Source organism: Schistocerca piceifrons, chromosome 2 (assembly GCF_021461385.2).
Source record: "Schistocerca piceifrons isolate TAMUIC-IGC-003096 chromosome 2, iqSchPice1.1, whole genome shotgun sequence".
Classification (NCBI taxonomy): Eukaryota; Metazoa; Arthropoda; class Insecta; order Orthoptera; family Acrididae; genus Schistocerca; species Schistocerca piceifrons.
The window spans coordinates 433770988-433785103 of record NC_060139.1 but is presented as its reverse complement, the minus strand read 5'-3'; the positions used below and the strand labels follow the sequence as shown (position 1 = coordinate 433785103).

At 43.0% G+C, this 14116-nt stretch overlaps 1 protein-coding gene across 3 annotated transcripts in view; it reads right to left on the bottom strand.

Moving 5' to 3' along the window:
- Positions 1–14116, bottom strand: part of LOC124777181 (esterase E4-like) — a 213073-nt gene that overhangs the window by 117308 nt on the left and 81649 nt on the right. For all 3 annotated transcript variants that reach the window (XM_047252492.1, XM_047252493.1, XM_047252494.1), the window contains 2 exons: positions 13530–13673; positions 3076–3220 (listed from right to left, as the gene is read on the bottom strand). In XM_047252492.1, the coding sequence (XP_047108448.1) occupies positions 3076–3220; positions 13530–13673 (289 nt within the window). The remainder of the gene's footprint in view (positions 1–3075; positions 3221–13529; positions 13674–14116) is intronic.

Below are 14116 nucleotides of genomic sequence, written 5' to 3'. Positions count from 1 at the left end.
GAACGAGCACTGAAAGTCCTGAGTCGAAACATGGGCCCCGGGAGTAGACAACATTCCATTAGAACTACTGACGGCCTTGGGAGAGCCAGTCCTGACAAAACTCTACCATCTGGTGAGCAAGATGTATGAGACAGGCGAAATACCCTCAGACTTAAAGAAGAATACAATAATTCCAATCCCAAAGAAAGCAGGTGCTAACAGATGTGAAAATTACCTAACAATCAGTTTAATAAGTCACGGATGCAAAATACTAACGCGAATTCTTTACAGACGAATGGAAAAACTGTTAGAAGCCGAACTCGGGGAAGATCAGTTTGGTTTCTGTAGAAATGTTGGAACACGTGAGGCAATACTGACCCTACGACTTATCTTAGAAGCTAGATTAAGGAAAGGCAAACCTACGTTTCTAGCTTTTGTAGACTTAGAGAAAGCTTTTGACAAGGTTGACTGGAATACTGTCTTTCAAATTCTGAAGTTGGCAGGGGTAAAATACAGGGAGCGAAAGGCTATTTACAGTTTGTACAGAAACTAGATGGCAGTTATAAGAGTCGAGGGGCATGAAAGGGAAGCCGTGGTTGGGAAGGGAGTGAGACACGGTTGCAGCCTATCCCCGATATTATTCAATCTGTATATTGAGCAAGCAGTGAGAGAAACAAAAGAAAAATTCGGAGTAGGTATAAAAATCCTTGGAGAAGAAATAAAAACTTTGAGGTTCGCCGATGATATTGTAATTCTGTCAGAGACAGCAAAGGACTTGGAAGAACAGTTGAACGGAATGGAGAGTGTCATGAAGGGAGGGTATAAGATGAACATCAACAAAAGCAAAACGAGGATGATGGAATGTAGTCGAATTAAGTCGGGTGATGCTGAGGGAAATACATTAGGAAATGAGACACTTAAAGTAGTAAAGGAGTTTTGCTATTTGGGGAGCAAAATAACTGTTGATGGTCGAAGTAGAGAGGATATAAAATGTAGACTGGCAATGGCAAGGAAAGCGTTTCTGAAGAAGAGAAATTTGTTAACATCGAGTATAGATTTAAGTGTCAGGAAGTCATTTCTGAAAGTATTTGTATGGAGTGTAGCCATCTATGGAAGTGAAACATGGACGATAACTAGTTTGGACAAGAAGAGAATAGAAGCTTTCGAAATGTGGTGCTACAGAAGAATGCTGAAGATTAGATGGGTAGACCATATAACTAATGAGGTGTTGAATAGGATTGGGGAGAAGAGAAGTTTGTGGCACAACTTGGCTAGAAGAAGGGATCGGTTGGTAGGACATATTCTGAGGCATCAAGGGTCACCAATTTAGTATTGGAGGGCAGCGTGGAGGGTAAAAATCGTAGAGGGAGACCAAGAGATGAATACACCAAGCAGATTCAGAAGGATGTAGGTTGCAGTAGGTACTGGGAGATGAAGAAGTTTGCACAGGAGAGTAGCATGGAGAGCTGCATCAAACCAGTCTCAGGACTGAAGACCACAACAACAACTATAATAATCAGAGAGATTTGACTAGAGAAACTATACTAGTTTGTGGGTCTCCACCATATTTTCCACTTATTAGGGAAAAATTGATCTATTACTGTTGCTAATAAAAACTGATGTATGTAGAGGAGTTTAAAAAGTGTATTTATAATATTATTCATCTTTATTGTTTTTTTGTATGTCAGTTAAGATATAAGCCCCTCATGTCCAAATTTAGTTCTGCACTTCATGTGTAACATTTCAGTATTTGATTAAGTAATGCTCTTGAGTGTAGCAATCATTAGTATGAGCTCGGTGCAAAATTACTTCATATAATTTACTGATGTGAGCGTTATTGGTAACAGCTGCTAAACACAGTTCAGAGTGCATTATCAGTTTGTATAATGTTCGCTATTCAAAGGAAAATTTCAACGAAAGTAACTTCGATAACAAATATTCAATTTTCTTAAACGTATATTTCCAAATTAATGCGCCTAATTGGGCTGGCGACCGCTCATTTTTTTTCATTCGCTTATGAATTTATCTCTTCCATTAACTCCTAAGGTTAGTCAGTTTGGTTTTTTTTCTGTTAATTTCACCAAATCAAAATTATAGTCCGACACCTTCGTCCATTAGACACTCGCGCGGTCAATCCTAAAAATCCTCCCAGAGGGTAACATTAGCTTGTTTCACGGCAAGTTAGACGTGTAAAACTTCACTTGCGATTTTCTCGGAATTTCCCGAATAGTGCACCTTACTACTAAACGGATGGCATCACTTCCAATGGGCTTGCAATCCGTGAGCAGGGTTTAATCGCATGGAGTGTGCCAGTAGTGACAAAGGCTTTCAAGAATGTCCTCCTGTAGCTCATTGAACTGAGAACTGTTGTCTTCGACCACGAAATATTGGGAATCAACACACCAAGGGAAAGGGTGGTTTTATTGACGCCGTTCATGCCACCTCCTGAGGCATATTCGTGTCAACTTTGAGGAGCGATGTGTGTGAAATGTTTTCCAAGGCCACCCACAAGAAACCGCCTAATTTCAGCGGTCGGCGTCGTGGCACTGACTTCCATGGCAGAGGCGTCAAACATGGGTTGAAATGTGAATAACGTGGGATTTGGCAACCTTCCCATCGTGTGACACATTCACGGTTGCGTTAATCAGAATTGTGATGAAATTTGGTGTCAATGTGACATCGTTAACCCATCTTACACCTCACACGATCTTCTGAGCTCCGGCCTTTTTCGCCTGTGTCGACACTTTGCTGTCTGAAGGGTCGCCGCGTCCGAGTGTGACGTCGCAGGGCGCCAGCAGTAGGATCCTGTAGGAACCATCCAGCCAAATCCCGAACTTCTGCGTCGCAATGGGAGATAAGGGCGGGATTGCAAAAAAGTGAGACTTTAATTTTGTTGCGTAGTGCAGATGTATATGTTTCTTCCTCACAAACAATGGTTGGAGGAAACTGCGGTTTGGTGAAGGAAGGGGAGGTGGGGAGTGGCACACTGTTCAGATACATACGATCGATTCATCGTTTAACATAAGCTCCAGTGAGAGCTGTGGTCTAAGTAATGCGGCGCAGACACAGGCGGCCCATCAGCAGCGGCTCACTCACCCAGGACTCCGCGCCGGTACTCCACGGTGACGACGACTAGGCCCTTGTCCACGAGCCGACCTAGCCGGGGCCTGCGCGGGACGGGGTCGCGGAACACGAAGCTGCCGTCACCCAGCCACACCATGACCGGCGCGTCGCCCTCCAGCTGCGAACCAAGGAAAGGCAGTAAATGTCTCGCTGCCAGTCAGACTACTAGAGATGGGCAAGAATCGCTATTCTGACTGTACGCATCGACCTTGGCGCTATCGAAGAAGCAGTCTTGACATCCGGCTGAAGTGATTTAGCGAGAAACACGGAAAATGTAACCGAGGGTGGTACGTCAGAATGATGGTTTTCACGACCTGATGACATTTCTGCTGGTAAACTTTTCGGGGTCTAAGGTCATCCTTCACGACACACTTCCGTTCCTTTTTCAACGTTTCGTCCAGCACTAAGCTGGACATCTTTAGAGGAGTTGCTCCTCCGTTGAATCTTGCCGACTGACGAGTCAGACGTCGGAGAGCGACATATACAGCATGTCCCATTTATCTTGACCACCCTAAATTACTGTTTGTCCAGATGCAAATTGCAAAGTGTTTCAAGCAAATGTTCTTTAGCCGTCAGGGGACATCAATCAGCATGATTGCCTTCATTGTAGCTTTGATTTTTACAAAGATATGAGCAGCAGTATGATTTTTTTTAAATGGCACCATGTATTTTTTATTCGGTAATTCATTTCCTCTCCTAAAGACCTATTCAAAAATGTATCACGTGTACCATTCACTGAAACACAACGTTTTAATTACATAACACAACAGTGATGCTGACGCTCCCAGCGCTTAGTGCAGGTGCTCGGGGTAATGGAACACATCCTCGTGCTAACGCTGATAGAGGACAAATGTAATCATAAGTAAACATAAGTAGCCAACCATTGTCAGTTGAAGAGTTGTGTGAGTAGAATGTACAGCAACGAAGAGAAGGTAGAAATGCTACTCATCTATGGGGAATGTAAGTTAGCAGAACAGTAATTGAAATACTGTTTTCTTATGTACGGGTACATACAGTACAGTTGAAAGGTCTCTGTTGGATTCCTTTCATGTTTAATTTCTTAAATCTGTTGCCATTTATGGAATAAATTCCTCTTCTAAATGTACTGTGGCGTTTCTGACTATCTGGGAGGAGACTGAGCAGTGGAACGTGTTACTTTTACACATAAACAAGAACGATCTGTCACACTACTACACTTTAAAACACAGTTTATATGTAATTCATGTCACACAGTCTCATACGGAACCTACATCCGCTTTCTGTTATATACTGTATATGATAAGATACTGTCATCCCCCTTCCCTTCTGTGTGAGAGGATGAATGATCAAATGTGTTTGTAGTTGCATGCTTGAGGGTAGCAGACAAGCCTGTCTGCTAGAGAACAGTAGGACCAACGTCGGAACAGGTAGCTACGCTTCCTAAAAGCAAAGAGGTTTCTATCCTTAGTATGGTTCTGTCCGTCCGTTGTCATGTTGGTATAGGAAGCTGCCCCTCTGGCCACTTCCGTTTGTCTTTGTGAGCCACCCTGAGGAAGCACGCTGGGCGGTAGGCAGTTGCAGTCTGGCGGTGGCGAGCGTCTGAAGTGGTAAGATCTCCGGCTAAGCGCGTGTCTGCTAAGTCCATAGGACAATGGATTTGTTAAGTTCAGCCTAACTGAAAGTTTAATCATCTTTATCTCGGGTTTAGCTCTAAAATATCTAAGGTTATCTTAAATTGCAGCGTAGTGTAATTCTCGTGTGAAGTTCAGATTATTTTGGGGTAGTTGGTTTGTCATTACTTTGCGAGTAAAGTGGAACCACGTGTTGATCAGTAACTCTAACTAAGTTCATCAATCTTAAATGTGAATGCTTGTGTGATTATAACGTCTCGTCTGGACAATATTTTACAATATAGCAACTTTTCTTTATGCTTTTCTTTATGTTCAACCCACGTGGAGTGTACTTTGCGAGACCAGTACCACGTGCTTATATAACTGTTTGACCCATCAGGTTAATAGTAAGACGTTAGTAACCAGTTCAAGGTTTTGCTTTTGTCAATTGCTTTTCGATCTAATGTATTTTAATTATCAAAATTATTGTGGAGTTGTACGCTTTGTGTAAACCAAATTGACCACGTGGAGCATGTGGTGTAATCATCAAAGTAGCCCTCAGCTATTCTTTTTGGCCGGCCGATGTGGCCGTGCGGTTAAAGGCGCTGCAGTCTGGAACCGCAAGACCGCTACGGTCGCAGGTTCGAATCCTGCCTCGGGCATGGATGTTTGTGATGTCCTTAGGTTAGTTAGGTTTAGCTAGTTCTAAGTTCTAGGGGACTAATGACCTCAGCAGTTGAGTCCCATAGTGCTCAGAGCCATTTGAACCATTTTTTTTATTCTTTTTGCGAAGACTTCACAAAGAGTTAATATGAATTTAGTATACCAGTGTGTGGTAATTAGATGACGGACAGGATTGTGGTATGAACGTAATTTCTTTGGGTATAAAAACTGAATCTGTTGGTTGTGGTTAATTTCTTCTTGCTTATGTTTCAATGTTCTTCGTGAGTTATTTTATGAATGCAGTGTCGTATGCAGTCTCCCAATCTTGGCTCCATATTTTATGTGTTCCGTAAGATTACAATCTCACATTTTTCAATCGTAAATAAGGCACCAGCTCAGTTATAACTCACGTATAATATGCTGAAATTTCAATGAACAATCTTAAAATAAATTTCCAAATATAAACTGATTTCTTTCTTTTTATTTAAATTCTCTTTATATATATATTTTACCGGTTTTGTATGACTATTAAAAGATTATCATTAATGTTAGTCTGCTTGGTAAACCTAGACTAAATATCTGATGAAACAGTTGCCCAGTAATCCACGGTTAACGTCCCCAGACAGATCACGGCTTTTAACCCACTTTCATTGTCAATTAGCACCGATATCAGCATAGCAAAATTCATGTAGCAATATTACACAGTAGTTTAGTCCTTTTAAATGCTGTTGTGTGTAGTAGCCATACAGTAAAGGCTGTCCTTCCTACAAACTGCATCGATATAACGTTTCTTTTATTGTTGTTGTTCTTGAAGGTAGGCGAAATGCTACGCAGGCAGCGGAACTGTACACAGAGCGATATCCTGACAAGAACCCACCTTCCCGACGGACGTTTTTTCGTCTTGTTGCGACGCTTCAGGAAACGGGAAGTTTCAGTCCACGACAACGCAATCGTCGTAGCACTCGCACAGACGAAGCTGCCGAAGTTGCTGTTCTCACTTCCGTTACTATGAATCCACAAGTGAGCACACGACAGCTTCAACACGAGACTGGCATTGCTAAAACCAGTGTACATCTTATTCTTACACGTCACCGGTTCCATCCTTAGCATGTACAACTACATCAAGAATTGCATGGGAATGATTTCCAGAATCGTGTACAGTTCTGTCAGTGGGCATAGGAGCAGATCCTCGCCAACCTGAACTACTTCTCCAATGTTTTATTTACCGATGAATGTTCCTTCTGAAACAAAGGACAGATAAATACAAGGAACATGCATCATTGGTCCAGCGACAACCCACGATGGTTCAGACAGGTGGAACATCAGCGTCAATGGAGAGTTAAAGTCTGATGTGGGATGCTTGGTACTACAATTGTTGGCCGTTATTTCATTAAAGGTAGTCTAAACGGCACAGCGTATGGCAACTTCCTCAGACGAATTCTTCCTCCTCTTCTGGATGAAGTGCCGCTAAGAACCAGAATGCTTATGTGGTATCAACACGATGGATGTCCAGCACACAACGCCTTGCGTGCACGTCGTGTTCTGAACCGAAGGTATCCTGCCAGATGAATTGGTCGAGGAGGAACAGTTACTTGGCCTGCTAGGATTCCTGATTCAAATCCTCTGGATTTTTCTTTGGGGATGCATTAAAGACGTTATCTATCGCGATATTTCAACAACTCCAGAGGGCATGCAGGAACGTATGTGCTTGCTTGTAATTCTCATCAGCAGGCAACGCTGGAAGCAGTAAACAATTTTTTCATTCAACGAGAGCACCAGTTTACTGGTATCTAGGGTCACCACTTTGGGCACCTTTGAGTGTCCTCCTCCTGGGCAATGGTACAGGGGAGTCGGTCAATTTTGTGTTATGTTTTTACTTGGTTTGCATATGTTTTCTGACAACTCCAGCAAGTGGACGAGTTTGTGATTCTGGGCTCAAAGTCAAAGTTGTGTTATATAATTAATAACTTGTGTTTCAGTGAATGGTACACTATGATACATTTTTGAATAGGTCTTTAGGATACGAAATGAATTACCGAATAAAAAATACAGAGTGCCATTTCAAAAAGTCATACCGCTGTTTATATCATCGTAAAAAACAAAGCTACAACGAAGGAAATCTTGATGATTGATGTCCTCCTGGCGGCTAAAGAACATTTGCTTGAAACATTTTGCAATTTGCATCTGGACAAACAGTTATTTAGGGTGGTCAAGATAAGTGGGACACCCTGTATACTGTAGAAAAGTGGTTGAGGCCAGAATTACACCTGATAAGCAGAGATGATTCTTATCAAAGATAAAACATAACTATCGAGTGTCGTCTTGTCAAAGATAAAAAACTATTACGATTCTGAAGAGCCATTGCCCATATGTCGCTAAGTTTCATGAGCTCTTCTTTCCTATTAAAATTGTCCCTGATTTTATATATTTGAATGGCTGCTGCACATAGGGACAGAGTTTCGTGGACCACCAACGTATACCCCGAAACGTTTACCAGCAGTACTGGCGGTATGATTTCGAGTCGCATCACGATCCTGCAGAATACTATCCATTGTCTTACAACTTTGGAATCTTACTGAGTAATTAAAAACGAAGCAGGTGCTTTGCGAATGTTCCACCGGATTAGTTCGTTTTAGAATGAGGCACCTAGGTGGCGCCTACCACAGCCTTTGTTATCGGCTGGTTCTTGTCTAGCTAGTTTGATGGGTAATATTTTGTCACAAGTGCGATAGGAGGCCCAGAACAAGGTACGATGCAAAAGGAACGTATGGTTTTACTTCTCGCTGACAACGCTTTTATGAAAGTACGAGGGATGGTCACCAAGTTTTAATTACAACCTTTAAGAAATTAGGATGCTGTTCTCCCTTCTCTGCGTGTTCACCCTTCAATGCGACGTATTTTTCCGTATGATGGATGTCTTCATAAAGACGTCGACTGTATAAAGCATTTTGCTGTTCATCAAAGGTTTCACCTGGAAAATCACCTCGTCATTACTGTTGAAATGCCAGCATTTGTTTCTTCATCCGACGACAGAGGAAGGAGCCACTGGGTGCCATGTTAGGAGACTAGGGAGGGGTGAGTGAGTCAGAATTTGATAACCCACAGAAGCAGCCTGTGTCGCACTGTGTCCTGTGCTTACTGAGCTGCATTGTTGTCGTATAGCAAAAACACCAATGCAACCAGTTTCCTGTGATGCTTCGTCTCCATAGACTGCCGTAAGCTTTTTAGCAGGTTTCGGAAGAAAACTTCTCGGACGGTCTGCCGTTACGAGCGTACTCTATTAGGGACACTCAACGGCAGTCCCAAAATACACTGAAGGAAAAAAATCGCAACAACAAAAAATAATTAAATTCGGGAATAAATTTGTCTAGGTAATAAAAGTGATTAATATTGCAAGATCACAAGTTAGTGTAACCGCGAGATAAGTCATTGCAAATATGAAATGCCGGTACGTTAACAAACGGCGTAACAAAAAAAGGCTGTGAGCACTATGGGACTTAACTTCTAACGTCATCAGTCCCCTAGAACTTAGAACTACTTAAACGAAAGTAACCTAAGGACATTACACACATCCTTGCCCGAGGCATGATTCGAACCTGGGACCGTTGCGGTCGCGCGATTCCAGACTGTAGCGCCTAGAACCGCTCGGTCACCTCGGCCGGCAACGGCGGACCACTAGAATGTTGAATTCAAGTATGCAAACGTGCATGAATTGTACTGTACAGGTGCCGGATATCAGTTTGTAGGAAGGAGTCCGATGCCTGTGGCTCTTGGTCGATCAATACAGGTACGCTTAATGCTCTTTGTTGATGACGCTGTAGTTGTCGTTCTAAGATGTCCAATATGCGCTCTATTAGAGAGAGAGTGGTGATCGAGCAGGCCAAGACGACATCTCGCAACATGTCGGCACTCTGTAGAGCCTGCTGCGTTACAACAGCGGTATGTGGGCGAGCGTTATCGTGCTGGCAAACCTCCAACCCTCCAGGAATGCTGTTCATGGATGGAAGCAGAACAGGTCGAGTCACCAGACTGACGTACAAATTTGCATTAATGGTGAGTGGGATAACCACGAGAGTGCTCCTGCTGTCATACGAAGGCGGACCCAGACCCTAACTCCTGGTGTAGGTCCAGTTTGATTAGCAAGCGGACAGGTTGGTTGCTGGCCCTCAACTGATCTCCTTCTGACCACCACACGGCCATAACTGGCACCGAGGCACAACCAGATTTCCCCGGAAACCACAACAGACCTCCCCCTGCCCTCAAGGTCTCGCTTGATACCACTGAAGTCGCAAATACCGGGAGTTTGGGATATGTGGAATGCACGCTACAAGGCGTCTGGCTCGGAGCTGTGCTTGAAGTAACCGGTTTGTAACAGTTCGTTGTGTCACTGTGGTGCCAAATGCTGTTCAGATTGCTGCTGAAGATGCAGTACGATGTGCCAGAGCCAAACGTCGAACACGATGGTCGTCCCTCACTTTAGTGCCACGTGGCTGCCTATAGCCTGGTCGTCTTGCAAACCGTGAATTCTCGTGACCATCGCTGCGAGCAGTCATGTACAATGGCGACATCTTGCCAAGCCTCTGCAGTTTCGTAGAAGGAAAATCCAGCTTCTCGTACCCCAATTACACGACCTAGTTCAAACACAGTGAGGCATTCTTGAGTAACACCACGTCCAGTCTCGAAGGTAACTAACGCTCACGACAGTTAGTGTGTACTTAAAGCAAACCTGATTCGCATCGTCATAATCGCGTTACTAGCGCCACTATTATGCGACTAGCGCGAAATTTGAGTAGACATCACCTTTCAAATGTAGAAACACACCTACATACTTTCGTTTATGCCACACAAATCCTTCCTGGTGTTACGATTTTTTTACAACGTGTATACTGAGAAACACCTTGTCCAACAATGGTTGGGCCTTCACCTTTATCAACGGTGGTGGATAAACAAGTTTCCATTGCTTTCTTTGCTCCCTTATATTGATAGACCTAGTACTCGTTCATGATGATTAGGCGGCTAGAGACGTCATCAGTACTGGCCTGATACAGTTACATTTCCAGTGCTACCTGGGTTCGGCGGGCTTTTTGATTGAATGTCAACACCGGGTGGCGGGCTACCTTTGTCATTTTCAAAATGATGTTGAAGATGTTCAACACTACTTCATGACCGATTTTCACTTTTTCCACTACGGCTTAGATTGCCACACGGCGGTCTTCGAGCACCGTGGCCTCAACTTCTCTCGCCATTAACGGTCGTTTACAAAGGAGATTCCTTACAAATCACTTGTGCGGCCCATCCTACAACAGTTTTCAAGTGTGTGCGACCGGTACCAAACAGGACCAGTAGGGGATATTGAACGTGTACAGAGAAAGGCATTACGAATGGTCACAGCTTTGTTTGACTGGCGCGAAAGTATCACAGAAATGCCGAAGAAATAGACGCAGACTATCCAGAGAAAGCCTACAAACTAACTTTCTGGAACCTGCATTAAATGGTGAGTCTAGGATATACTACACACAAACCACTACGCATCGCCTCCGTAGGGAACGTGAGGACAAGGTTAAATATGCTACAACATGCACAGAGTCATTTCAACAACCTTTGAAGAAACATTTAATAACCAGGATCGCATTCAGTAGTACTATTTGCGATCTTGGCTGTTAAAAGTTTCCTCAAAGCAAATACAGATCGCTCCTTCCAATTTCTAATTATCAGAAATTTCAATTTAAATTGTTATTCCCCCTGTCTCCATATATGAATGTAACGGCAAGAAACTCTTATAACTGGTAGAATGGGAAGTAACCTGCGCTGTGTACTTCACAGTGGTTTTCAGTGGATGCAGATGTTCTCAGAGAGGTAATCTGTGACATCGTTCTTCGGTACTGAGACTCGACATACTGCGCTGGAAGCAACTGTACCGCCTAACCGCAGTGTCATATAATGCTACCTTGTTGCTACACACTTCCTTCAACTCGGTTTGTATTGTTGCAACGTTTTTTCCATCGAAATGCAGAAAACGAATTACTGCATGATTCTCCAGTCCATATTCTGCGCCGTTTCGGTTTGGTTGCTCTAGCGGCGTGCTACGGTACTATGGTGTGGGAATTCAATGCGTCCCAGGACTGCAGATATGTGCCTACAATCAAACAAAAATGTAATTACGGAACTTTAATGTTTCAAGCTGATAATTAAAATTTTGAGTATCCCTCATACAAATCTAAATGACGGGTGAGTTTTCTTTCATTTATTTTATTTTAAGAAGAATATGCTGCAAGTTTCACATAGCTATTATAAAATGAGGTTATTTACGCGTTAGATATCTTCACTTTTAGCTTACACCGACTTAGTAGAAGACACCTGATTTTGTCCTTCACCAAACGCGGAGTGTCTTCAGACACAGCATTTCCTAATACTATTCGAAGTTATTATCGGAAGAGGTAGATAAAGTCTTACTGGTAGGTCACTATTCGTATTTTGTATCTTACCATTAACAATCTCATTAGTTTGGGTGATTTACTCGGAATGCCTATACAATAAACTTCGTCCTGTCAATCGCGCTATAGTCATACACTTGATAGAGCTTATCGGTGTCATAAAAGTCAGACACGTGATAGAGTTCTCCAGTGTCACAGTGACAGTCGGCTTGTTCACGATGGTGCATCCACCGACCAATATTAAAGTATTTTTGGAGATTCAATAACAATTATCTGCAGTTAGCAACTCAACTGACATCGGTTCATAGACTCAGAAGCACCTTGCGCAGTGTTTTAACCACTGACAGTGATTACCGCCGTTCTTGTGGTGAATCGATGAATCTCCAAAGACTACCTCTTGCAAAAGTCATGTAGACTACTTTCATTCTGTGAGTACTGTTGCCTCGGTAATACAGACGCACTAACTAGAAAGGAAGGGCGAGTACAGTTTGACGATACCTCACTGTCGATGTCACGAGAAAGGGAGCAATACCTCAGATAGATGAGTGTAAGGTAGGATATTAACCCTGGCCTTACTGAAGGATTAAGGAACCATAAATGCTTCGGCCTCATATGATTTAGGGAAATAACGGAAAAACTAAATCTGTATGACTGGAAAGATATTGTAATCTCGCTCCATGCCACTGCTCCAGTACGAAATGGAGCCGATTATCCTGAATAATGGCTTGCGGTTTTGATAATGTGCCACTTATTTCACTGACTTACAACTGAGGCTAATCTTAGCTCCGCCTTTTCTGAGGTCCGCTGACCGTCTGCTTTTTCTATCATTCTAATGAGACAGGAGAAGATACACCGTGTAATACGAGTATAAATTATCTGGTCACCATTTAACAGGAACGTTATATTTTAATATGAAATAGAATGACAAAGCCACAGCAATTGTTAGATTATGTGTAACAACTTTATTTATCTGAATGTACAGTAATGGCAAAACCTAGGCCAAAAATCTGGTAGACAAGATGAGGTAAATTCATTTAAAGACTTATAGCTCATTTGTACAGCAAAACACTTTTGGTCACATCTTGCACGTATCATAAAATTGCATGTTCTGTTTCGTCTCACGAAAACAATAAAAATCTGCACCTTCCTGGCAAATTAAAACTGTATGACTAAGAGGGACTCTAACAACGATCTTTGCCTTTTGCCGTCAACACTCAACCATCTGTAGTATCCAAACGTGTTTCAGAGGATACAGTAACCCTGTGATAAACTCCGTTAGAATCCGCCTTTACACGTCCGCTGGTCTAGCATTTCTCGGAGAAAAGATGTGGCGCAAAACTGGCATAATTAGAATCAAGAGACTGGTATCAGAATGAAATTTTTGCTCTACAGAGCAGACCGCGGTAAAGTAAACTTTATTGACGATTTAAAGCTGCGTGCGGTTCCGGGACTTGAAATCGGAGTATCTTTTGTGTTGAGTTTGGAAAAGTGTGTGGCATATCTGGCTGACTGTAAAGGGTGTTTGAAGTACAGCTGAAAATCTTATTGAAGTCTGGAACCTTGGGATTTTGTTTTGAAATATAACGCCAACTATCCCTCCCATCTATGTCTAGTCTCTCTTGCAAGACTGAGAAGTTATTGATTCACGACTATCGCGTGACTAATGGTTGCTGAAGCTCGGACATTGGTCATAACTACGCGCTGTGGTAACAGGAAATGTTAGCGCGCGCACTGCACTTACCTGTGGAGTATAGACGTTTAGATAGAGGCAGTCTTCGGCTCCCACGTATCCCCTCGCAGCTCCTCTTTCGACGACCAGACAGATCTCACGTGGGCTCTTTGCGGCGAATGTGTTCTCCCACTTAGGAGGCGGGATCTGCGGATCCTGAAAAGTGGAAATTTGCCAAGTCGGTGATATGGCACCGTAAGAGATCTCGGTAAGTAGTCAGTTGCATGATCCTCTGATACGGACCACTTTAATATTTTGATTAGGAGCAATTCCCGTAGAACAATGCAGTCTCTTGAATCTAGCCTAGAGGTACAGGCGCGTGAGTAGCTTAATACGAGGGTTGATCGGAAAGTATGGAACGATCGGTCGCGAAATGAAAACCACAGTGAAAATCAAAACTGTTTTCTTTGCACATTTAGCTACACCATCCAGGTACTTCTCTACATAGTCACCGCTGCGAATTAGACATTTGTCGGAGCGTTATACCAAATTTCCAACACTGTCATAGAAGGCAGCCGCCTGTGGTTTCCGATAATTCTCTACGGTGGTCTATAGCGCGTAGGCTGCGTCCAAGTGTTGCTTCATTTCCAGCGTTTCAT